This window comes from Paroedura picta, chromosome 4 (genome assembly GCF_049243985.1).
Source record: "Paroedura picta isolate Pp20150507F chromosome 4, Ppicta_v3.0, whole genome shotgun sequence".
Classification (NCBI taxonomy): Eukaryota; Metazoa; Chordata; class Lepidosauria; order Squamata; family Gekkonidae; genus Paroedura; species Paroedura picta.
The window spans coordinates 128,630,265-128,656,070 of NC_135372.1; the positions used below are offsets into that span (position 1 = coordinate 128,630,265).

The following is a 25,806-nucleotide window of genomic DNA, read 5'->3' on the forward strand; positions in this document are numbered from 1 at the left end:
AGGAATTCAACAAATCTGGAGAAAATCGGAGGAAAATAATCTGTTCGGCATGCAACAAAACTGCTACGCAGTTCTCAATGTGCCTATACAACAATAGGCACCTAATCCTAAAATTGCATGCAGCAGATTAAGATTCTCAAAACATTGTAAAACGCTGTAATAGCAGGTATGTTTGTTGGTTTTCGACTTAAAATACAAGTCCTACAGTGACAGCAGAAAGCAAACATGGGCTAGAGTAGAAAAAGGAACCCAGGTCATGTCAAATCCAGGGCTGGAATCAATACTCTCCCCCCCCCCAATCCCTTTGATGACTGGACTTTTCAGACCTTTATGAAGATGATATGCCAGGATGTGCTTGCTTTCTGCCTGTACCAGTATGACAGTATCTAGTTGGGAACTAACAACTGTCCCACCTCAAAGACTAAGGCTGCACAAACACACAATGCCACATTGCACGACCATTGCGCTACAGTGCTAATGCATAATTGGATTTTCTTATTCAAACTGTAAAATCTAGTTTTGAATTACTGCAATAGCACATTGAGAGTGTAGTATCCAACGACGTACAGATGTGGCCTAAGAACCTTTGTAAACTTCCTTTGAGGATCCCTATGGTGGTTGGTTAGGAAACCATACCAAAAAGCACCACACTGTGTGTGGGCAACCTACAAAGGTGTAGAGGACCAAATGCTCAAAAAATCCATACAAATGAACATGAGACGCGCAGCTTACCTGCAGATGGGTATTGCAGGCATCAGCTGCTTTGGCCAAGACGGTGGTACTAACAAGATTGATTCCGGTGGTGGGTTTCTCCGATCGTCCTGCTCACAAGGAGTAATGTATTCAATGGGCTGAAGCACATGACAAGGAACGCTGGCTTTGTGAGAGGCCATCATTGAAGGATCTGGGCTGGTTTTCCATATTTTGGTGGGCACTCCACAGGAGGAATCGGTGGTGAGGTTGCTCATTGCATCCATGAGGCTAGAAGAGGTGGTCAGCTGGGTGTAAGTGACTGAAGACCCGTCGTCCCTCAAGGGGATCTGGGGAGAGGCCTGTGGAGACGGGGTCCTCGACTGCCGTGGAGAAGCGGAAGGCAGCTGACTCCCGTAGAGCTCAGTGCAAGAATACCTCCGCTTTGCGCCCGGAGACGATGACCTTGAGTTGGGACGTGACGGTGGTGAACGTGGCCCCAAGCAGGTATCCTCCACGATGGTTGCTTGTGGAGACATTATTGGCGAGGTTCTAGGGGAATAATGAGCATGGGTGTTTTGAAATTGTGGACAAAGGTCATCGCTAGGGCCATTATTTGGTGACACGCATGGTGAGGTGTAAGGAGAAAAATTTGTCTCTGAAATGAAGCTTGCAGAGGAGCCGCTGCTAGGAGGGCTCAGGCACAGCGGTTCTCGGTAGCTCTCAAAGCCGGGGACAGGCAGGGTAGACCTTGGGCTAGCGGTAGCGGAGTTGGAATGATGCTCTACCAAGAGATCTGTGTCTCTGCTGCAGAAGGGCCCCCCTGAGTGAATCAGTTCATAAGATGGTGTTATCTCAATCCTAGGGCTCAAAGTAGGGGGACCGGCAGCCTTGACAGGGTCCAAGTAGCATTTCGACCCTAGGCTATCTGGCTGTCTGTATCTGCCCATGTGATCTGGTGAAAGACTAGACAAACCGAAGGGGCTGTACGGCTTGAGGCCATAGTCCGAGACATCATCATGAGGGTAAGCAACTCCAGAGGGTGGGCTGATGATTTTATGTGAAGGAGTCGGTTCTTCTGGAAAAAGAAGGGTGGCTTTTAAGACTAGACATACCACTGCGGAAGCCGAGCAATCGCGGGTTAATAAGAAGGCATAAGCGATAGTGGATTAGGAAAAATAAAGCTGCAAGACCCTTAAATACAGGGACTGGTTGCTCCCAGAAGGTATCCCATGTATGGCCTTGAAGGATGAATTTACAGCTTGCCCTATTGTTGAGTCCCCCAACCTTTATGAGCCTTTGGAATTCTGACACAGTGTGATGGGCCCATCCCAAAATGGCTGCCACAAAATGGCTGCCATAGGAGGAAGTCCGCCACAAAATGGCTGCCGAGGAAGTCTGCCACAAAATGGCTGCCATAGGAGGAAGTCCGCCACAAAATGGCTGCCGCAGCTTACCTTCAGTCACACAGTGGAAGTCCGTGTGCTGTGGGTGTAGCTGCTGCCAACATTTTTAAAAAAATCAAAAACCTTGCTAGAGAAAAGCTCCAACTGGCCCTATCCACTCTAACATTTGATGGGCGCCATGGCCCATCCCATGCATCACTTCCTAACTTTGTTGCATTCCCTTTCTTTCATTATGGTTTCCCCTGATGCTCTGTAACAAGTGCCCTTTATGCCACTAGGTTGTGAAATACTTGCAGTTTTGCTTAGCAAAGAGTTTATTTCAAAATTCCCGACCTAGCACTGAAAATCTGCACAGTCAGTAGTTTGGCTTAGAAAAGAGAACGCCTTGTAAGAAATGGCAGCTAGAAATGGAGAATCCCGGAAATAAGATCAGAGCCATTTTATCCAATGGGCAAAGGAGGTGGTTGGTATCAGCGGACTAACATGCACCCCCTCATCTGCCAGCCGGCACGCTGCCATTCAGTGTAGCCCTGCGTGAATCCCGTGTACTGGGGATGCTCTAATTTTGCTTTGCTTAGCAATCCGTTTCCCTCTTTCTCCATGAGTCAACTATCATCAGCAGTAAATATTTACAGGGTGAACGGAGAGATCTGCAGCTCTGCTAAGCTAGCCTATGTCTAACTTATTCAGCTCTGTGTAAATTATTTAGCCCAAGAAGATCAAGTGCCAAAAATATAAGATCACAGCCTGTTATTCCTGGTCAGCCTTGAATAATTAAAACACTCGGGTTGCGGACAGAGAATTACCAGGGTAGACCAGAAGCATTATGATATCTTGCCCAATTTACTGTGTCAGTGGAGGCCCTCGTAGGGGGAAGGGGAGAAATCCATATAGGACCAATGGACTACTCATAAACAAGAATTACACTATATGAGAGAGAATTCTAAATCTTTTACCCAGGAGATAAGGGTTTCTTTTCAAGTAAGTGCTTAGGATGGGATTGCAGACTGGCAACTTCTGTTGTGGGGAGCAAAAGAGAAGGTGATTGTAAGATATTTTGAGACTCCTTTGGGTAGTGGAAAGCAAGTCAAAACTAAGTCTTCCTTTTCTTCTAGTGCTCGCTTCCTTCTTCCTGAGATAATCCGATCCCCAAAGCAATGAGTCTATCTTGGTGTTCTTCTACCTTACTGGACCAGACAGCACTTCAGAAGTCTAAAACTTGGCGTCTTCTGAGAGCTCCCATTCCAAAGCAGCTGCCTTTTTTAGAGCATAACTTCAGTCTTGGAAACATCCACCATTTTGGGAAAGGACCCAGTTGCCCTGACAACCATTTCTTGGAATTAGCTGCCATCCTATGGCAGCCATGCTGTGGGGGCACTCATTAGCCACTCACAAAAATTCCAAAATGACCTACAGGCATGACATGATGAGAAGTCCCTTGGCCTGAATCTCAGAGCTGTCCACTATTCTTCCAGAGAGAGCCTCTTCATAAGTTACTCCCATGTATGTGTGCATAAGTGTGTGTGTGTGTGTGTGTGTGTGTGTGTGTGTGTGTGTGTGTGTGTGTGTGTAGCACCGTCAAGTTGATTCTGACTTATGGCAACCCTATGAAAGAACACCCTCCAACACCAACCGCCTTGTCAGGTCTTGCAACCTGAAGGCCAAGATTTCTTGGCTGAATTAACCTGTCTCATGTTGGGCCTCCCTCTTTTCCTGCTGGCTTCAACTTTTCCTAACATTATTGTTCTTCCTAGTGAATCTGGCCTTCTCATCATGTGACCCAAGTACGATAACCTCTGCCTAGTCATTTAAGCTTCTAGGCCTAGTCATTTAAGCTTCTAGGGAGAGTTAGCCTCAGCTTAGTCATTTAAGCTTCAAGGGAGAGTTCAGGCTTGCTTTGTTCTACACCTCACTTATTGGTCTTGTTATTTCCTTCCTGTGCAAAACAGAAGTGTTATATATATGGGAAAAGCCACTGCAACCTCTAGAGCAGCCTCCAGGTAGAACAAGAACTAGCCCATCCAACTCTGTTTCTCTGAATTTTTTTTTTTAATAAGCAAGAGGGAAAATGCAGCTTCACTTTACCCTTTTGTGGAAGTTATTGTGCTGTTGGTTTTACCTCCAGGGAAACTTTGCATGAATGCAAAGTGATCCAGGTGATCGGAGACAGGCAATGAATGTCTCCTATTGACGCCTTCAGTGTGCCGGCTACCACACTGCAGCAACGCAGCACGCTTCCTGGAAACATCCGTCAACACTGGCCCAACATTGGGCTTGGAAGAAAAGCGCGACTCGCTGAATCGTTGACACTCCTTCCTACAACACTTAGGTTTTTCTTGGAGGTGCATCACCTCTGCAAACCCCAGCCCTCCTTGAGCTCACAGGAGAGGAGAGAATAGAAGCACTGTCCAAGTCCGTCCGGCCACATTCCATGTGTTGGTGACATCACAGTCTGCAGCCATGGGAACAGATGTGATGGCACAAACGTGGCATTGTGACTCGCCTACAGGACGGGAAGAAAGCGAGGTGACTGTGAACACAGACGTTCCTGCTTGTCAGGTTCAGGTCCCTGATCTGGCACCAACCAGCCCAGAGCTCGCCACCAGCAAAACCAGCCACGGAATGAGCAAGTCCCCCGTGACCAATCTGACCAGCCTCATTTGGTTGGTGACTTTTGTGGATTTGGGGGATGAGTCTCCAGGAGACAGAGAGGGACCACCTGGCAACCCTGCATGCTGCGACCCAGAAGCTGAAAGGTTTCTTGGCAGGAGGAACCTCAGAAGGTTCTGCTCAAAGTGCTCTGGCCAATGACGACCAGCATGAAATTAGAGACACCCCAACCAAGAGACAAACTAGAGAGTGTACCATGCAGAACAAAAGCGACTGAAACACACACAAGGGTAAAACTGTTGATATATCTTCGACCCTGGCCCTGGCCAGGTGGAACAGTTTGCCAAATGAGATCAGTGCCCTTCAGGACCTTAAACAGTTCCGCAGGGCCTGCAAGAGAGAATTGTTCTACCAGGCCTATGCCTGAGTCTTCGAAACAACTCTATAGTTTGCTGCTTCCCTGTCTACAATCCAGCCAGCTTCACCGGAGTGGCATTTTACTCCTCTTTTTCACTTGTAGGAGGCAGGGGCTAGAATCTAGTTCTTAATATTTGTGTTTTTTTTAATTTAAACTTAATATTTCAAATTCCTACGTATTTTATTTTTAAATTTCCTATGTAAGTACCCTGAGCCTCCGAGGAAGGGCAAGGCAGAAATACAAAATATTTATGTATGTATGTATGTATGTATGTATGTATGTATGTATGTATGTATGTATGTATGTATGTATGTATGTATGTATGTATGTATGTATGTATGAATGAATGAATGAATGAATGAATGAATGAATCTTTCCACATTTGTGATTTCTAGAAAGAATTCCTGCATATAGGAGTCTGCCAGCCCTACAAATAGTGAATGCTGCAATTAACAACCCAGGATTAAAAAGCACCATGCTTGACACAAGGAAAGTCTTTACGTGCAAGGTTGTCCTTGCAAATTATTCAGAAACTTCCATTCTGTACTCACCGCTTCCCCTATATTATTGACCAGTTCACACCAGTATGACTATATGGCATCTGCGCTTCTAAAACTACACTGGTTGCAATTCTGGCCACAGTTGCTACCTTTAAAGCCCTTCTCAACCTGGGACTAGAGTTGCCCACACCTGGGTAGAAAATTCATGATGGTTTGGGGGTGGAGCTTGCAGAGGGTGTGATTCGGGGATAGGGAGGACCTCGGTGGGATGTGATGCCAAAAAGTCCACTCTCCAAAGCAGCTGTTTTCTCCAGGGGAACTCACCACTGTGGCTGGGAAATCTGTTGTAATTATGGGAGATTTCCATGCTCCACCTGGAGGCTGGCATCCCTACCTGGGACTTGCATATTCTGTAAGCTGCCCCCCCCCCATATGATCCCTAAGCCAACTGAGATCATCACATTCCTGTTTTTTTGGTGGTCCCTCCTATTTGAAAGGTCCACTGACCTATAGGCTATAAGCACTTATTTTCAGTGGCCAGCCAGAGTGACAAAGCGAGTCCACTAAAGCAGGGGTAGTCAACCTGTGGTCCTCCAGATGTCCATGGACTACAATTCCCATGAGCCCCTGCCAGCATTAGCTGGCAGGGGCTCATGGGTATTGTAGTCCATGGACATCTGGAGGGCCACAGGTTGACTACCCCTGCACTAAAGAAATCGCCACTGCCCTCCCCTCTCTCTGTATTCCAGAAAAGGTAAAAGGTAAAGGTAAAGGTATCCCCTGTGCAAGCACCGAGTCATGTCTGACCCTTGGGGTGACGCCCTCCAGCGTTTTCATGGCAGACTCAATACGGGGTGGTTTGCCAGTGCCTTCCCCAGTCATTACCGTTTACCCCCCAGCAAGCTGGGTACTCATTTTACCGACCTCGGAAGGATGGAAGGCTGAGTCAACCTTGAGCCGGCTGCTGGGATCGAATTCCCAACCTCATGAGCAAAGCTTTCAGGCGGCTGCCTTACCACTCTGCGCCACAAGAGGCTCTCCAGAAAAGGTACAAAATGAAATTATTCCAACCCACATTTGACAGAAACAGATAATGTCTCCAATACTGATGTCAGCCCCCTCGGCTCGGCGGCACACTCTAACCTCGCCCCCTAATGAAAGCCCGATTGGTGTAGTGGTTAGGAGTGCGGACTTCTAATCTGGCATGCCGGGTTCGATTCTGCGCTCCCCCACATGCAACCTGGTGGGTGACCCTGGGCTTGCCACGGCACAGATAAAGCTGTTCTGACCGAGCAGTGATATCAGGGCTCTCTCAGCCTCACCCACCCCACAGGGTGTCTGTTGTGGGGAGAGGCAAGGGAAGGCGACTGTAAGCCGCTTTGAGACTCCAACCGGCTTCTTTGGGAGGGTGGACTCCATATCATTATACTCCACTGAGGTCCCTCCCAGCACCAAATCCCCCCTCCCCTCACTCCTGACTCCAACCCCAAAGTCTCCAGGTATTTCCAGAGCCCGCAACCCACATCCAATTGGCGACTGATGAAGATACCCGTTGCAGTTTTCACTTGCTGGATATTAGTTTATATGTTTCAGCTACCTTTTTCACTGTGTACGGTTGTATTTCACAAGGCTCCTTGGGCATGGCATGGATTTTAAATAAATAGATCATCAAGCAGTGAGAAGATGTCTTCGTTTACACAACAGTGTGTATGCTGGGAGCCAGTGTAGTGGCAAGCCACATGAGTTTGCTGGGTGATCTTGGGCCAGTCACACATTCCCATCCTACTTTACAGGGACGTGGGGAGGTTAATATGGAGGAGAGGAGAACAGTGGAAGCTGCCTTGGGCCCTCACTGAGGAAGTCTGGTATATAAATAGAATCATAGAGTTGGAAGGGGCCATAGAGGCCATCTAGTCCAACCCCCTGCTCAACGCAGGATCAGCCCAAAGCATCCTAAAGCATCCAAGAAAAGTATGTATCCAACCTTTGTTTGAAGACTGCCAGTGAGGGGGAGCTCACCACCTCCTTAGGCAGCCTATTCCACTGCTGAACTACTCTGACTGTGGAAATTTTTTTCCTGATATCTAGCCTATATCGTTGTACTTGAAGTTTAAACCCATTACTGCATGTCCTCTCCTCTGCAGCCAATGGAAACAGCATCCTGCCCTCCTCCAAGTGACAACCTTTCAAATAGTTAAAGAGGGCTATCATGTCCCCTCTCAACCTCCTTTTCTCCAGGCTGAAATAGATAAATAAATATTCTCTAATGGTATCTAAAATTTACTGTATATTTTTTGAGGCCATAGTCATACCTTACATTTAGAATCATTTAACGAAGCTAAACTTCCCTACACAGAATGAACATTCTTTAGGAGTCCAAGGGAGGGAAAGGCCCCAAAAGTCAGATATTCTTGTTAGATAGGGCAGATATTTCTTCTAAACAGAAACAGGGTTTCAGATGAATGCAAGATACTGGTGACTATCGCTAATTCTAGGAAATAGCATGAGCTGTTTCTTAGTTGAAACTCGTTCCCCTTCGGTTCATCTCTGGAGTATTGACTTAATTCACCATTCCAGCCTCCCCGGTTTTCAGATCCCTTTCGAGAATTTCAAGTACTTTCCCTGATCTTCTTGGTTTAGTCTGCACTAAGGCTGCCAACTCCAAACTCAGAAAAACCTGGAGATTTTTTTGTGGGGAGGGGGAGAGCCCAGAGAGAGCTGGGTTTGGGGAGTGACTGCAACAGGACAGATTGGTGTACAGTTCACCCTCCAAAGCAGCCATTCTCTCCAGGGGAATTGACTGATGTAGTCTGGAGACCAACTGTGATTCCAGGAGTTCCCCAGGACTGGAGGCTGGCAACCCTCCCTTCCGCCAACAAGAGTATCTAAAACATCATCGGAGTCTGTTCTACAAGCCAATCTGAATAGAAAGTAATTTGTTTGGGGCTTGATAGAATTGCCATTGAACAGGATAGAACCTGTAAGGAAGGTACAGAAACTATTGATTTACCTCATACTCTAACACACACACAAGGGAAACTGATCGCTAGAGAAAGTAGAAAGGATACTACAAAGTTGGGGTTCTAATATATCTCAAGAGAGGTATCAGATGGGTAAAGAGCTATCAAGTCACAAGGCCCTTATGCTTTTCAAGGGAAGTGGTCAAGCAGAGGTTATATATGCCCTGGCTTTCCTCTGCAGAGCCTTCCTTGGTGGTCTCCCTTCCGAGCACCAACCCTGCTTAGCTTCCAAAATCTGATGAGATCTGAGGTTTTGCTGCCCACATGGCTTCCCAACTTGGTTGGAGCAATGCTTTTTTCTTTTTCTGATTTGTTGTCAAGTTACAGCTGACTTATGGCAACCCCTGGTGGGATCTGTAAGGCAAGAAGCAAGAAGTGATCGGCCACTCCACGTCACACCCCTGATCTTGCTTTCTAAATGCAAGCCAGTTTCTGGGATCTGACAAACTCAGGCTAGCTGGGTCAGGGGAGATCAATCCTAATGTACGTAAAATGGAAAGGAGCAAATTAATTACTCCACCACCTCCCCGTGAATTATGAAAGCTCATTGGGCAAAATCTTAGAATGTGAAGACTTAAGACATGCTATCATTACATTTCCGGTAGAAATTCAAAAGGGGAAGTTTGGCTAGCTGCAGTTTGGAGACACCTAAAATCTTTCAGCAACAATTGTTTGCCTCAATTGTCAGGCCCACTTCGACATATGGGCTAAAGCTCTCCACTCTAGCCTCCCTTCCCCACCCCCCTTTAAATCCATTCCTTTGTAAACATGCTTTAATCTTTAGTACATTAATTATTACTGATGCACGATGGATTGCTTGCAGGCTCCGAATGGTGTCTTTTGCAAGACAAGGAATGTCCTCCAGATTACAAGTTTTGTTCTGATCTCTCTTCAACTAATTATTCCCATATTGAAAATACAGAGAATTAATTACATCCATGGCTAGGAAAATGACCCCAGAGGGTCCTTCCAGCCCTCTACAAATGCATATACTATGCAGCATTAGAGAAGATGAAGAGTTACAGCTTTTTCCATACGATCATCACATCTATATTACAGATGAACGCACGCATCCCACCTGCAAGGTAGGCCAGTCTGCTCAGCAAAGAGACTAAATTTATAGTAGGGAATCTCCATTAAAGCTTCTAACTGTGCAGTCGTAAACAGTCTAACAGTCTTCTATTTTTGTTGACGTCAACTGGCTTAGACTAGCGCAACTCAGCTTTGGATCCCCGTTAATCTCCCTTTTGCTTTGTTTGTAAATACAGTTGCCAGCTCCGGAAATACCTGGAGTTTGGGGGAACGGAGCCTGAGGATGGTGGGGCATGGGAAGGGTGGCACAATGCCATCAGATCCATCTTCCATGGTGATCATTTTCTCTAGATCGCTCTGTCACATGAAGATCAGTTGTAATCCCAGGAGATCTTCAGCTGTCACTTGGAGGCTGGCAGCCTGACTTGTCAAGATATTACAGCTAGGATTAAAACTGCTATGTTGTAGCCAGGAATGCCTTGCAGGTGTTTTCCTGTTCATCTCAAAACCAAGTGGGGCCTGGGGATCACCAGGAATTACACGTTAACTCCACAGGGCAGAGATCCGTTTCCCCTAAAGGAATTTTGGAAGACAGTCTCTGTCATTATACCCTGCTGGGCTCCCTCCCCTCCACCTGCCCCCAAATATCCCAATAATTTCCAGACCAGGGTTGGCAATTCTGCTCAGAGCCAATACCGGGGAAAACATCCTTCCATTGAATCCCACCAGTGGTCCATTTGTGCCAAGATAAACCTACTCTGACTAGCAGCAACTCCCAGTTTCCTGCTTGCATTTTGAGGTTGGGTGTTTTGGAGGAAGGGGGAACTATGTGATCCAAGCTAGATATACCAGGAATTGAATCCAAGACCATCTGTGTGCAGAGCAGGCATTCCATGGCGGAAATAAAAATACTCCTCTAGATCAGGGGTAGTCAACCTGTGGTCCTCCAGATGTCCATGGACTACAATTCCCATGAGCCCCTGCCAGCATTTGCTGGCAGGGGCTCATGGGAATTGTAGTCCATGAACATCTGGAGGACCACAGGTTGACTACCCCTGATCTAGATAATGGGTACTATTTTTTTCTGTGTCCAAGAAAACACCCCCGCCCCATATAATACAGAACAACTACAGATCCTTCCTTTCTCAAAACAAAATTTGAGACCAATGGCACCTTTAAGACCAACAAAGATTTATTCAAGGCATGAGCTTTCGTGCGCATGTACACTTCTATTGTGTGCACGCACACTGCCACTAGACTCAATTTTTGTTGTGCTACTTCAGATTCACATGGCTATCAAGCACAAATTTTCCTTTCTCAAATTTAGCTGAGACTCAGCTGAGGTTTTTTGCTCATAAAAGCCATTGCACTAGTGCTGTGAAAAATATTGGCTGTATTTCCTTAGGCCATCACCAAAGTATCAATCAGCAACTACAATAATCGCAGGGAGGGATGCCTAGTTCAGGAGTGTACCACTCAGGAGACTCCTGAACACCATTTAAAGGTGTATCCACAAGGAAATCTCACCATGCAATTCTAAACAGAGCGACATGCTTCTGAAGCTACTGAATTCAAAAGCCGCATAAGGGTGCAAGAGCCAGTTTGGTGTAGTGGTTAGGAGTGCGAACTTCTAATCTGGCATGCTGGGTTCGATTCTGCACTCCCCCACATGCAACCAGCTGGGTGACCTTGGGCTCACCACGGCACTGATAAAACTGCCCTGACCGAGCAGTGATATCTGGGTTCTCTCAGCCTCACCCACCCACAGGGTGTTTGTTGTGGGAAGAGGAAAGGGAAGGGGACTGTAAGCCACTTTGAGCCTCCTTCGGGTAGAGAAAAGCGGCATATAAGAACCAACTCTTCTTCTTCAGTAATATCAGGGCTCTCTCAGCCTCACCCACCACACAGGGTGTCTGTTGTGGGGAGAGGAAAAGGAAGGAGAATGTAAGCCGCTTTGAGCCTCCTTTGGGTAGGGAAAAGCGGCATATAAGAACCAACTCTTCTTCTTCTTCTTCTATTTAGGATTGCACCAGCAATCATGTCTGGGACAGGCACATGCTGAAAAGTAGTTGAGCCACCTCAAACACAGTCTGTAGAGCAGTAGCACATATGTTGTCTAAAGAAATAAAACACACTTCTAGCATATGCATGCTGGGCCCCTAATCAACTGACTTGGCTCTGCTGAAATTAATAGGATTCAAGCCAAGCAGGGCACTTAGGATGAGCGTGCTGGAAGTAATCAGAGCCTCACAAGTTATAGAAAGGCACGTTGCTCTCATAGTATCGGACTGTCAGCAACCAAAAAGAAAAAGGAAAAAAAATCCTTTCATCTACATCAATACCAATTCAGTACACAGGCTTCTGTCAGCACGGAAGTGTCAGCCTCCATTGGTCAGGCCACTCTTGGAGCACTATGGGCATTTCTGGAGGCTTCACTTCAAACAGGGCGTGGACAAAATTGAGGGGGTGCACAGGAGAGCCAGGGAACCAAGCCTTATGAGGAAAGGCTGAGGGACTTGGGAATGTTCAGCCTAGAGAGGGGGAGGCTGAGAGCTCTCTCTTAAGTATTTGAAAGGTTGTCACTTACAGAAGGACAGGGAAAGGTCCCTGTTGGCAGCAGAGGAGAAGACCCGCAGGAAAGGCTTTAAACTATGTGGACAACGGTATCAATTAGATATCGGGGGGTGGGGGATTCACAAGCAGAGTAGTTCAGTAGGTATAATCAGCTGCCTAAGGAAGTGGTGAGCTCCCCCTCACTGGCAATCTCCAGGCCGGGCTAGACAGATACTTCTCATGGATGCTTTAGGCTGATCCTGAACTGAATAGGTGACTGGATTAGATGACTTGTACAGCCCCTTCCAACTCTGATTCTATATGTAGAGCAGCCACACAGGGTGCTCTTGTAAATATATATACAACTACTTGCAAGAACTGGCATGTACCATTTTGTAATAAAGGACTCACAACAATTACTGTTTGGGCTCAGGAAAGTTTGTAGACTTAGAATCAACATGTCCATTGTCTATAAAGTTAACCTATCTATTTTCAGAACAAAACTTTGAGTCCAGCAGCACCTTTAAGGTCAACAAAGTTTAATTCCCCAAAGTTTTAAAGACGTGTTGGTCTTAAAGGTGCCGCTAGACTCAAACTTTGTTCCCTAGCCAACACAGCTACAGACCTGTCTGTTGCATTTCATTACAAAAGGTCGCTGAGCCCCTGCAGTGATGGAGGAAAATGCATTCACAGTCCACTTATGTTGACCTCTAGGGCAGGTGTGGCCAAACTGTGGCTCTCCAGATGCCCATGGACTACAATTCCCTTGAGCCCCTGGGGCTCATGGGAATTGTAGTCCATGGACATCTGGAGAGCCACAGTTTGGCCACACCTGTCCTAGGGCTTTCAAGGCAAGAAATGAACAGAGGTGGTTGGCCACTGTCTGCCTCTGGGCAGCTGCCTTCCGCTTCCTTAATGATCTTCAGTCCAAACAAAATCCTCAGTGGAGCCAGATCGGATGAGATCAGGCTACCATGGGCCAGCCAGGTCAGAGCTACACCCTTCTGTTATGATGGTCAGTTCTTAGTCTGAGGAAGAGTGCTTGCACTCGAAAGCTCATGCCTTGAATAAATCTTTGTTGGTCTTAAAGGGGCTACTGGACTCTGGTTTTATTGCCCATCAGTATGCATTCAACATCTTCACATTCAACATTCAACATCTTCACCCAATTGCATTACATTATTTATCGAGTATTGCATTATTTATCGAGACCAGTGTGCCTCCGCCCCCACCACCCCCAGTCTCTGCCCCCAACTGTTCTTGTGGTTTTCCAGGCATTGCCCTATGTTACAGAACTGGTCACCAGAGGCATCTGGACTGCTGGCCTTAAAGAAGCCTGCTAGAACTTTGTAAGGTTTCTCCTGTTTTGAATAGGCTGCCTAAGGAGGTGGGGAGCTCCCCCTCACTGGCAGTCTTCAAGCAAAGGTTGGATACACACTTTTCTTGGATGCTTTAGGATGCTTTGGGCTGATCCTGCGTTGAGCAGGGGGGTTGGACTAGATGGCCTGTATGGCCCCTTCCAACTCTATGATTCTATGAGTTGAGGTGGACAGGGCTTAAAAGCTTGGCCTTGCAGCCAGTGTGTTGCTGTGACGCTCTTTTGGGGTAGCTTTTCTAAAAACATCATATATCAGTGTCAGTTTGTTTTCATCTTGGGACCGCAGTGCCTTGGGAAGGTAGTACTTTCGCGAAGCAAGCCTGATCTTCCTTGGTGGTCTCCCATCCACGTACCAGCCAGGGCTGACCCTGCTTAGCAACCTAAGAGCTATAGCCATCCTTTTATGTCATTTACTGCCAAATAAAACGTGCCTTTCATAAAAAGCAATTCAGACCTACCCTATGATCTAACAGTTGGAGGAATCTTGCTACCAAGATTTAGTGCATCATATAAATAGGACCATTCAGTATTCAGTGATGCTCAGGCTACCGGGATTCATGATTTCACAGAAGGCTGACCATGCATGACCCTCCGTACATTTTGCAGCAAACATATGATGGGATGGCTTCTTAGCATTCATTCGTGACTGCCTGCTGACCCTTCCCCTTCCTCATAAAAAGGCCAACTGCTGCGTTCCCACCTAGGAGTTGGTTTCCTTAAATCTCTGAAGTCATCTTGCTTGGCATACGATCTTTCCCACATAAGTGAGAGAGGAGACCTAGGGCCTAGTCTGCACACATAGGATAATGCACTTTCAATGTGCTTTGGCAGCTGGATTTTCCAGTGCAGAACAGGAAAATCTACTTCTAAAGTGCATAGAAAGTGCATTTTGTGCAGACTATGCCCTTGGCTGCAAGTTGCTTGTGATCTCCTTACTGGGGAGGAAAGTAGTCCACAAACGCCAAAGTTCTAGAATGGAAGGATGCACTGCGATGTTGAGAGGACTCTTAGAAACATAGAGTTGGAAGGGACCTCATGGGTCATCTAGTCCAACCCCCTGCACTATGCAGGAGACTCTCAACCCTCTCGCTCATATCCCTTGCAGCCTCACCCACAGTTTAACCTGCTCCCGAGCTCCGTAGATCATTTTGGAGGGCCACCTTATGGGCTTGAAGCTAGGACAGCTCGAATTGAGTCCCGGGGAGCACTGGCCCTCCACAGCTCAGACCCACAAGGTCTTGCCGGGGCCTGGAATTGCCACTGGATCTGAATCTAGCTGCTCACGCTCCGGGTGATCCAAGTGCATTCCCTTCTAGAAAACATTCTGTGTAAAACAGTCCTGGCTCTGGAAAAAGCAAAGCACCCTCCAGCAGCTCACGACGCCGGTATGGACGTGCCCAGAACCGCACAACCTCACAATTAACCTCCAGCGACTCCAGCAACACCCACCCGGAGGCAGCCACTGCCCGATCCCCCTTGCAACGCGATTTCCATTTCAACTCAACCGTGCGCCCTATAGCTGAACTCTGTCACGCAACAAGCCAGCTCCCTGACAGACAGGTGCCCTGGAGGTAGACGGCACCGTAAAACCCATAGTACACTTGGGCTGGGGCAGTGAACAATGCCTTAACAGGCCAGGATGCCCTCCAGGGTGGATTTTTGAGAAATCTCTCCAAAAGGAGATTATCGACCCCCATAAAATGCTTTTGTGCAATCATGTGTCTCTCTCGGGACGCTGCCCAGACCGGACTAGCAGACTGATAAGATTCCACAGACACACAACTCACTTCCACCTAACTTCAGCACAACATCGCTGGAGATCCCCTGCTGTCCTCTGCCGGTTCACGGTAGGAAATAACCCTTTCCTATCCAGTAGAGGCCAGCCCTCCTCTCGCTCGGTTCATTTCCTACCGCGGCGCTCAGGAGCAGCGCTTTTGCCAGCCAAGGAGGAGTGGCGACTCATGCCCAGGGCATCTAGTCGGACCCCTCGCGAAGACTCCCCCCCCCCCCTGGCTTGGCAAACTTCCTCCGCAACAGCAAAACAAGGCGCCGGCACAAACCTGCGACGGGGCTGGCATAGTTATAATCGAAGAGGATGGAGAAGTCCAGCTCTTCTTGGGAGCAGAGGCCGGGGTTGGGATCCGGGCCCCCCTGCTGAGGGTCGAGGTCCGAGTCGGCTGGATTGGAAGCCATTGGCAGGAGCCGCCTTTTGCCTCGCCGCGTAGCGCTCGGAGGGGCAAAAGCGGGAGCGCAAAGGCTCGCCGTGCAATGCTTGCAGAAGGAGAAAGGGACTCGACACGGCGGTCTTGGCAGCAGCAGCAGCAGCAGCAGCAGCAGCACCAACCACCCCCTTGGAAGCGCAGCCCTGATCCCGGGGCGCCGAGGTCTCCTCCAGCTCCTCGCTGCACAGGTACATCCACCTGCAAGCCGGCCAGGTTGGTCTGCTGAGGCCGACGGAGCTCCGGGTCTGGCCGCCTGCTTGCCTGCCTCGCCCCGGCCAAAACACCGCGGAGCTCCGCACCGAGCGCGTGAAATTCACGAGAGACGCTCCGCGGCGACTTCCTGTTCAATGCAGCCACCTGCGGCGGGGAGGCGGGCGCCGCCTTGGGGAAGGGGAGGAGCTCCCCGGCGCCCGCCGGTACGAGCTTGCGGCGCAAGGTTGCTCTGGCGCGAGATCCACTTCGGAGGAGCCACGAGTCGAGGGAAAGAGGCGGAGGAAGGGAGGGGAAGGGGCTCCCTTGTTTAAACAGGTGGGCGTGCAGGGGGAGATGGGAATGGGGCTTCTGGGGAGCCGAAGGCCGGCAGCCTTACCCTGAGGAGGGATTTCAGATCCGAAGTCAGGCCCGCTGGGTTCAGGAGGACTTGCTTCTAAATAGGCTGCTTTCCCACTTGCCAAATAATTCGGTCTCCATCCGCTTAGGCGACGGTTTGCATGCGGATTTTGCCATTTCTGCACAGGAAAATCCGGTTGCAAAGGTGTATCACTTGCTGTGTGTGAAAGCGCCTAAGGTTGCAAGCTGGTGATGGACAGCTTCCTTACCAGCCGGGTTTCAGGGCCTTTAGCAGCTGCCGAAATCCCACAGGTCATGCTTGCCTAGTGGACATCTGCTGACAATTGGCTGTGAAAGGAAGAGGATTGGGGGGGGGGATTATTGGCAAAAGATGAGATATCAGGCTGTGCGGTTGTAATGGTGCCTCTTTCCTTCCTGGTTATGGGGAAGTGTGTGACTCTGGGAGAGAGCATTGTAGCCCTCCAAACCATGGATGGAGGCTTAGCGCCTCTGAATGCGGAGGTTCCCCTCAACCACCATGGCTAGTACCCACTGATAGGTGTAGAATCCATTATGCGTATGTTGGATAATGCACTTTCGAAGTAGATTTTCCTGTTGTGCACAGGAAAATCCAGCTGCAAAAGCACATTGAAGGTGCATTATCCAACGTGTTCAGAATGGGCCCTATTCGCCATAAATCTAATCCCCTATTAAAGCTGTTTATTCCTGTGGCTGTCACTATGTCCTCTGGCAGCAGACTCCACATTTTAATCACTGTGTAAAGAAGGATTTCCTTTTGTCTGGCCTGACTAATCGGAGGAATTTTGCCACTTTGAGGTCCTGGACTGCATCACTCCAAAGAGACTCCAAAGATTCCTTCCAACTTTGCAAATTAAACTTATCAAAACCAAGGAGTATCCCTTAAACCGGGGGTCCCCAACCACCAGGCAGCAGCCTGGTGCCGGGCCGCAGCTCCCTGCCTCCGCAGGGCCACACCGGGCTGCCATGCGCGTTTGCACCATGCATGGCCATACACGCGCATGTGCGGCACTCCCGCGTATGCGTGCATGCTCGGCCAGATCAGGCGTGTGCATTTGCACCATGTGTGGTCACGCAGATACATGTGCGGGAGTGCCGCGCATGCGCACAGGCGCAGGAGTGCCATGCATACACATGCACGGAAGTGCCATGCATGCACTCGCACAAACGTGCATGCGCAAACATGCATACGTGACCCGGCCGCACGTGTGTGCATGCGCGGCCGGGCGATCACCCTCCCTGCCGCCACCGGTCCACAGCCTGAAAAAGGGTGCAGACCACTGCCTTAAACCGTGGTCCCCAACCTTTTTATAGTTGAGAACCGGCTCCGGGGGGGGGGGGGGGCGAGCTGGCAGCCCGGGCACCGTGCATGCGTGTTAGTGCCCCCTGGTGGTGAAAACGAGCATGCGCAGAACGGGGGCGCTAACGCTTTGGCGGCCGCTTCTCTGGTGAGCTTCTCGCTGCGGGGGAGGGCGAGGCAGGCGTGGCCCCCAGCGTCCCATTACCGAGGCCTTTGTGGCCCGGTACCAGGCTGCGGACCGGGGGTTGACAAGCCCCTCCTTAAAGCATGCACTTCAAGTAGTAAATTATCTGTTTGGAGCTATTTTCCCTCCCATCCTCTGCATATCTTCCAAATATCTCTCGTCATCTGTTCACATACGCGTGGTCTCAGTGTGCTGGTTAGTAGGGATTGTTTGAAGCCTGGCTCATGAATATGTGATAAGTCATATAAATATATGGTTAGTCATATATGGTCGTCAATTGAGTTTCTACACGCACACCATAAAACATTGCACTAATAGGCCAACTCTGCACAGCGTTGTGACCCCAAAAAATCCACATGCAGTTGATAATGTGGGCATGAAATCAAAATAACTACAATATAATGAGCTGGGAGGGACTTTCAGAAAATCCATTCATAACTAATAATCCTAAAAAGGGTCCTTTCCCCTCCCCAGTACCCTTGGCAACTGTTCCACGTCTCTTGGAATGCTCATGATTTCATGGATGCTCTTCTTGTGATTCCGAACAAGCACTTCAGTGTCTTGAGATCTCATGAAATATAGAAGAAGAAGAGTTGGCTTTTATACCCTGATTTTCACTGCCCAAAAGAGTCTCAAAGTGGCTTACAATTACCTTCCTTTCCTCCCCCCACAACAGACACCCTGTGAGGTACGTGGGGCTGAGAGAGATCTGAGAGAAACTGCTCCATGAGAACTGCTCTGAGAGGAACTGTGACTGGCCCAAGGCCACCCAGCTGGCTGTACATGGAGGAGAGGGGAATCAAACCCAGCTCTCCAGAGTAGAAGCCACTGCTCTTAACCATGACACCAAGCAGGTGCTGGACAGAGAAAGGATGGTATGCATTTGAATAGGTATTACATTTCTTAAGCATTTATGCCAAAAGGATCCCGGGCATTTTTGTGATACTGTTTTGTGGCGCACTTTAAAAACAAACAACTTTTTGTTCTCTGCAGAACTTGATGGACGGGAGACCTGAGGACCAGCGTGTTGTGGCGGCTAGAGGGCCGGAAGATCTGCCCTTAGCCACGGAAGCTTGCTTTGTGATTTTGGGCCAGCCATACTCTCTCTCTCTTAGGGCTATTCTTGAAACTTTGGGGTAGTCAACCTGCGGTCCTCCAGATATTCATGGACTACAATTCCCATGAGCCCCTGCCAGCGTTTGCTGGCAGGGGCTCATGGGAATTGTAGTCCATGAACATCTGGAGGACCACAGGTTGACTAAACAGCAATAGAATGATATCTCCTGCTTTGAATACCCATGGGGGGTGTTGGAAATGAGGTTTAATACTATACTATACATTGCATTTTTTAAAAGGCTTTGGTGGAGGAAAAGCTAATGCTGGACTAATATGTTGTCAGTCCTTAAATTGCCACAAGATCCTTGTTTATTTTCCCGGCAACAGAAAAACATAGAATGTTGTTTAAAGATTGCCGGTTATAGACTTTGGAAATCTATGATCTTTTAAACTAAAGGAAAAGCAACAGAAGACAGGGTTTGCAGAGAGAGGAAATCCCGGAAGACAAGTCACCAAGACATACATTTTGATATATGATCTATGATATTATGATCTAGCTTCTAGCACACATGAATGCTGAAGGTTCGAGTGACTGCTAATGGATTTGTGCCTATGGGGAAAGAAATGGCAGGGAATGAAATGTTAAGATCAGTTTTGGCAAAGCTGACATGACGTCAGCAGAGCTTTGAGAGAAGCGAAGGAACATTCTGGGGAAGCGGTGAGAGGAATTGTGTCGACGGAAGCAAATACCTTCTGCTAGACCTGCTCAAGGCCCTGCTGTTCCTTATCCCAGGCCCACCTCCTCCTCCTCACTGCTAAGTTTTGCCTGCTCAAAACCTGGCATCTTTAGGGGGGGAGGGGGTTATCTTCCCCCTACCCATGCAGCTGCCTGTTTTTCATGAAAACCCTGAGAGGTCAGAACACCCCTTCCAGTTCATTAGATGCTTTTAATGAACACCTGGGTGACCTTGAGCCAGTCACAATTCTCTTAGAGGATTCTCAGCCCTACCTCGCAGGGTGGTTGTTGTGAGGAGAGGAAGGGAAGACAATTGTAAGCTGCTTTGAGACTCCTTAGACTAGTGAAAAGCAGAGTGTAAAACACAATTCTTTACTTTTATTATTAACAGTTTTGTAAAAAACAGGCCTCTAGCAAAGTTTACAGGGTGCAAGGTCCCTGTCCTGAGGGGTTTACAAAGACGATAGATTTCCTACAGTCTACTAAGAAGAGGGGAACAATCAGGCTGGTTAAAGGAAAAGTCCTTTCAAAGGGACCAAGCAACTGTTTGGAATGAGAGGCTACTACAAAGGTCAGTCAAGCCCCTGTAGTGGAAAACCAGCATGTTTATTTTGCCTTTTGCTGAAAGGTTTGGTTCAGGCTTAGTTTTGGGTCTGCTTCAGGAGGCCTCTGCTATGATGTGCCTTTAAAGCTATTTCTCATCATTAGTGCAGTGCTCAGAGTCCGGGAAACACACCTGCAGCTGAGCTCAACAAGAGCTGTCCCTGGAAGGGACAAATGAAGTTCAGGACTGTTCCCAGCTTCTTCTGTTTAACAATGGCCTTGCTAGTTGTGAGAGCTTGACCTCTTGTTATAGCAAGTCAAGAAATGTTAGATGGGGTACACCTGAACAATGGTTCCTGATCCGACACAGAGTGATTGATTACCAAGCCTCTCATTGGTTTCTGGCTACATTAATATAACATTTTGATTGGGCCTTGAATGGGCCCCGTGTGGGACATAGTCCATAAAATATTCTCTCTTGCTTAAACTTTTTGTCCTACCGTTTGAGGCTTGACCATTCTGTGCTTTTGTCATGGTTGACCGATTGCAAGACCCTCCTGTTTGTGTTACATATTGAAGCTGGTCTTCCTGAATACTGATATGCAGAGGCAGGCCATGGCAAACTGCTTGTGCTCACGTCCAACCGTGAAAGGCCGAGGGGATTTCCATACAGCCTGACACCACTACCCACCACTGAGCTCCTTCAACTTGAGTCCGACCTCCCTTAGAACGCGAACTTAGGCAGATTGTGAGTAGGTGGACAGAAGGAACTCTGGCCATGCTTGGCTCTTGTAACCCTTTCTTGCACGCCCGGGGAAATGCCAAGTGGTACTTTGAGATTGGGAAGCTAATTTCTTCCAGTTTGGTGTAGAGTCAGTTTGGTGTAGTGGTTAGGAGTGCAGACTTCTAATCTGGCATGCCGGGTTCGATTCTGCGCTCCCCCACATGCAGCCAGCTGGGTGAACTTGAGCTCGCCACAGCACTAATAAAACTGTTCTGACCGAGCAGTGATATCAGGGCTCTCTCAGCCTCACCCACCCCACAGGGTGTCTGTTGTGGGGAGAGGAAAGGGAAGGCGACTGTAAGCCGCTTTGAGCCTCCTTCGGGTAGGGAAAAGCGGCATATAAGAACCAACTCTTCTTCTTCTTCCAGGCCAGACTGGCCAGGGATTCTGGTTGGGGGGAGGGGCATCTCTGGGCATGGATTTGGGGCCGCTGTGGGTGAACAGATTAGTTGTGAATTTTCTGCATTCTGCAGGGGGTTGGGCTGGATGACCCTGGAGGTCCCTTCCATGATTCTATGAACAGGTTTCACTTCTAATGGCTCAGTGCATGTCTGAGTCACCATAAAGACAAACATGCAGAAGAACACGGGATACTACCTATCCTAGGATGCATACCAACCGCACAACAGGGTCTGTCTGTTCCTTTTTACTCTGATGTCTGCCCTCATTGTCAGAATTTGAACTGGAAGCTCATAGAGTCAAGGACTCTCTGCATTTTGCTAGTATTTCTCCATAAAGATGTGTGTGCGGGTACAGCCATGATGACACACCACCTTTCTTAAGTCTTGTGCGCAAACTTTCATGGCTAATTTCACAGGGGACAAATTGGTTCTTGAACTCCCCTTCTCCATACGCTGATGGTGAGTCATGTTAACGTTCACGCACACTTCAATGGTAATGCTCTGGCGCTCTTAGCAAAACCACATCTTCTACTTTCTAGTGTGGGAGGCCGCACCCTGAAGAGCTCAGATGCTACGACTCCCTGCGGGAGGAAGATAATTGGCCAAGCAATGAAAGAAAACCTTTATAGCTGTCCCTCTTCACGGGAAAAGAAAAACATGCATCCTCAGAGACGTTCACATTAAATAGAGATGGTCATTCATGTTTTTTTAAAGGCTGTTCCTGCAACTGTGTGCTACACAGACATCCCCCCCTCAACTATCTGTAGCATAGCACCACTTCATGCATGACTGTCAAAAAGAACATTGATCATGCTTGAGCTAGATGGCAGAGCATTCCTGCAGTGCACAATGCCATCCTCTGCAGAAATGCACCTTTATCTGCCCACTAAAATCCATAGGCTTAGGATTCCACGGAAAGAGAGGATCACGCACCAGGGGCACCCATGGAAACAACCCTTTTATATATCATGTATGTGATTTATATACCGCCCTACCCACATGACCAACTCAGGATCTGCAAACATAGTGGGTCCTGAATGCTACTAGCTTTCTTCTGTTGCCGCACACTCCAACATTAGCTGGAGTACTTTGTGGAATATTTATTAGTTCTCTTGTCAATGTTTCCATCAGCCATTGATGGGAATCCGTTTCAGTCCCTTTGCTATGGAGGATGCTCATCTCAGTAAAAAAAAATCCCCCTAAAGTGAGGGCTGTTAGGATCTAGGGTCAGGAAAACACCCAAGGATACCGTTACTTTTTTGACCTGCCGAAACCAAGGCGACCCTACCAAACGTAGCGAAAGTGGGTCTGAATGTGTCCCCAACTGGTGATATTTACACGATGTGGAGAAATTGAAGAAGTTGATTCTTATATACCACTTTTCTCTACCTGAAGGAGTCTCAAAGCGGCTTACAGTCACCTTCCCTTTCCTCTCCCCACAACAGACACCCTGTGAGGGAGGTGAGGCTGAGAGAGCCCTGATATCACTGCTCAGTCAGAACAGCTTTAGCAGTGCTGTGGCGAGCCCAAGGACACCCAGCTGGCTGCATGTGGGGGAGTGCAGAATTGAACCTGGCATGCCAGATTAGAAGTCCGCACTCCTGACCACTACACCAAACCAATCCACTGAATGAGGAGTGGAGTAAGATGCATCAGTGGGTCAGTTATCTGCTGTCTGCCATGAATTTCAGTTCAGGTTGCCATTTGTCCATTACAAGCAGGCAAGCTTCCCCCTGTGTTCTCTGTCCCCTACCAAGGGAAAATGGGAGGGAGACACCATCTCTACAATGTAGCAGTGCTCTAGGAATTTCTTATTTATGGCTTTTACCATAGAGAGTGGGAGAAGTCCTAGAGTGATGTATAAAACAGGGACATCCTGACTTGAAGTGGTGTTGCAGCATCACATGCCACTGTTTTGCTAGTCTCTCCCCCCCCCACCCCCAGAAAATAATTGTTCCCTCTTGGAGCTGGCTTGGCATTCAGCAAAAAGAACAGCTCATTGTATCTAAGGTTAAAAACAAAATGTATGTCTTGAGACCCAGCTACCTTCTAAAAGGGAATTAAATCAATTTTTTAAAAGGAGTTCTCAATTTTGGGGTCAGTCTGAGTCAGAGAGATTTCTCCCAGTCTGAGACATGGTGTGGTTTGGGGAAGAAAAGCCAATGGAAATATTGCTCAGAATCGCCACGTCCCCATTAAAAAATGCTGAAAGTGGCCTTGAAAACCATAATAAAAAGTGTATGTTAAGCCAAGGAGCGGGAAAGAAATCCTAAGATATTATTATCATCCTTGGCTTCTTCTCCAAAGAGGTGAAATTATGGAAAAGTTCCAAGTTGGGCAAGAAAATCTGTGAAGCTGTTTATAAGAGAGGATGAGTCATGTTTGGACCTTGCAAAATGAATTCTTGCATGCTCTTATGATGACGTTAGGAGATGCACAAGCATCTCCCCTCTGTGTCTCGTCTGTAGCTTTTCATAAATATACCTGCCTACGGGATGTACGCTTCATGCTTCATGCATCTGACTCATGAAAGCTAGAGATCAAATAAATCTTCATTTGTCAGGTGCTGTTACCAGTGGACTCCCTCTTCATGTTGCTACAAAGCACTCATTTTGCAACCCCACCTGAAATGACCGTTTTTCTTGTTTCTTACTTCCAATAAATCAATAGAACATCTCTGCATTTATGCATCAATGATCATTTCACTGCTTAAGCAGTTCGTCTGAATCCACTTTTTAGGTCCATATGCAAGTGCCATGAAGTCATGCAACTACCTTACAGCAGGCTCAACAGGATGAGTGAGAAGGAGAGTCGGAATCTTCCTCGATGGTCTCTCACTCAAGCAGAGACCCTGCTTGACTTCCAAAATCCGGAAAGATCAGGCTATACAGGGCCTTTTCGGCCCTGGCCCCTGCCTGGTGGAAGAAGCTCACAGAACAGCTGAGGGCCCTATGTTACACAGGGACTGTAAGATGGAGCTCTTCCGCCAGGCCTTTATTTGAGTCTGGTTGGAGTGGAGGAAAGGACAATCTACCAGGGGTGGTCAAATTGCAGCCCTCCAGATGTACATGGACTACAATTCCCATGAGCACCTGCCAGAGAATGCTGGCAGGTGCTCATGGGAATTGTAGTCCTTGTACATCTGGAGGGCCACAGTTTGACTACCCTTGAGCCATACTGTCATCTTCCTGGGTACATACTGCCGGGGGGGGGGGTTAATTATTATATTAGTTATAAAAGTAAAGGTATCCCCTGTGCAAGCACCGGGTCATGTCTGACCCTTGAGGTGACGCCCTCTAGCGTTTTCATGGCAGACTCAATACGGGGTGGTTTGCCAGTGCCTTCCCCAGTCATTACCGTTTACCCCCCAGCAAGCTGGGTACTCATTTTACCGAGCTCAGAAGGAGGAAGGCTGAGTCAACCTTGAGTCTGCTGCTGGGATTGAACTCCCAGCCTCATGGACAGAGCTTCAGACTGCATGTCTGCTGCCTTACGACTCTGCGCTACAAGAGGCTCTATATTAGTTATACATGTACTTTATAATCCATTGTCATCACTGTGAGCCAGCTATGCTGGGAGCAGCAGAATATAAATGTAATAATAAATATATACACCTTTCCTCCAGAATCCACCCCTTACTGAAGGGAGAAAAATTTACAATCCAGTTGGTCTCTCCCTGCTTAAGTGGCAAATCTGTGGGTTCTTATTTGAGGAGTCCGCCCTACAGACCTCAGTCAGGCTTAATTTCCAAAGGCCTGCCTAGGAGCACAGCATACAGGGTCCATGCGTGCGCTTAGCCTCTACGACTGCTCTGAAAATACATTATAGTTTTTATTATATCTCTTATCACCTATGAATACATTTTTGCATTATGTATTTATGTCATAGACTTCATGTATTTTGCCAGTATTGTAAGCCATCTCAAACCCCATAAAGAAAAAAGGCAGCTGATAAATATTTTAAATAAATATGTGAATCTTCTAAATTAAAGCAGTACCAGCTGAAAGCAACTTATTTTTTTTTTATTTTATCGTTTTCATTCTAACACCCCTCCCTAATGGGGAGCCAAAGTAGCTAATAACAATTCCTCCCTTCTTCCATCTCATTATGACAACAACCCTGTGAGGTAGTTTAGAGAGAAAAATTATAAATTATATATATAATTTGTTAAATCATGTGAATTGACCATGTAGAGTCATGTTGACCCCCCCAAAAAAATGACCAATCATGGGCAGTGGGCGGGGAGCAGAGGGCATATACAGGGCTAGGCTTCCCAACTGTATTCTACCTGATCCTACAACTTCTGGGGGTTCTTAAAACCTGAAGAATATTTCAGAGGTTTCTCAATGCTAAAAAAAAAGGTGAGAGAGGCTGTGTTATGCGTT

At 47.8% G+C, this 25,806-nt stretch overlaps 1 protein-coding gene across 9 annotated transcripts in view; it reads right to left on the reverse strand.

Moving 5' to 3' along the window:
• Nucleotides 1-25,806, reverse strand: part of NFATC2 (nuclear factor of activated T cells 2) — a 157,379-nt gene that overhangs the window by 125,431 nt on the left and 6,142 nt on the right. For 2 of the 9 annotated variants that reach the window (XM_077335627.1, XM_077335629.1), the window contains exons 1-2: nucleotides 4,216-4,555; nucleotides 733-1,768 (exon numbers count right to left, since the gene is read on the reverse strand). In XM_077335627.1, the coding sequence (XP_077191742.1) occupies nucleotides 733-1,768; nucleotides 4,216-4,444 (1,265 nt within the window). In that variant the 5' untranslated portion in view covers nucleotides 4,445-4,555. Of the gene's footprint in view, nucleotides 1-732; nucleotides 1,769-4,215; nucleotides 4,556-15,667; nucleotides 16,184-25,806 lie in introns of those variants that run through there. The other 7 variants (XM_077335632.1, XM_077335633.1, XM_077335630.1 and 4 more) reach the window with 6 other exon arrangements.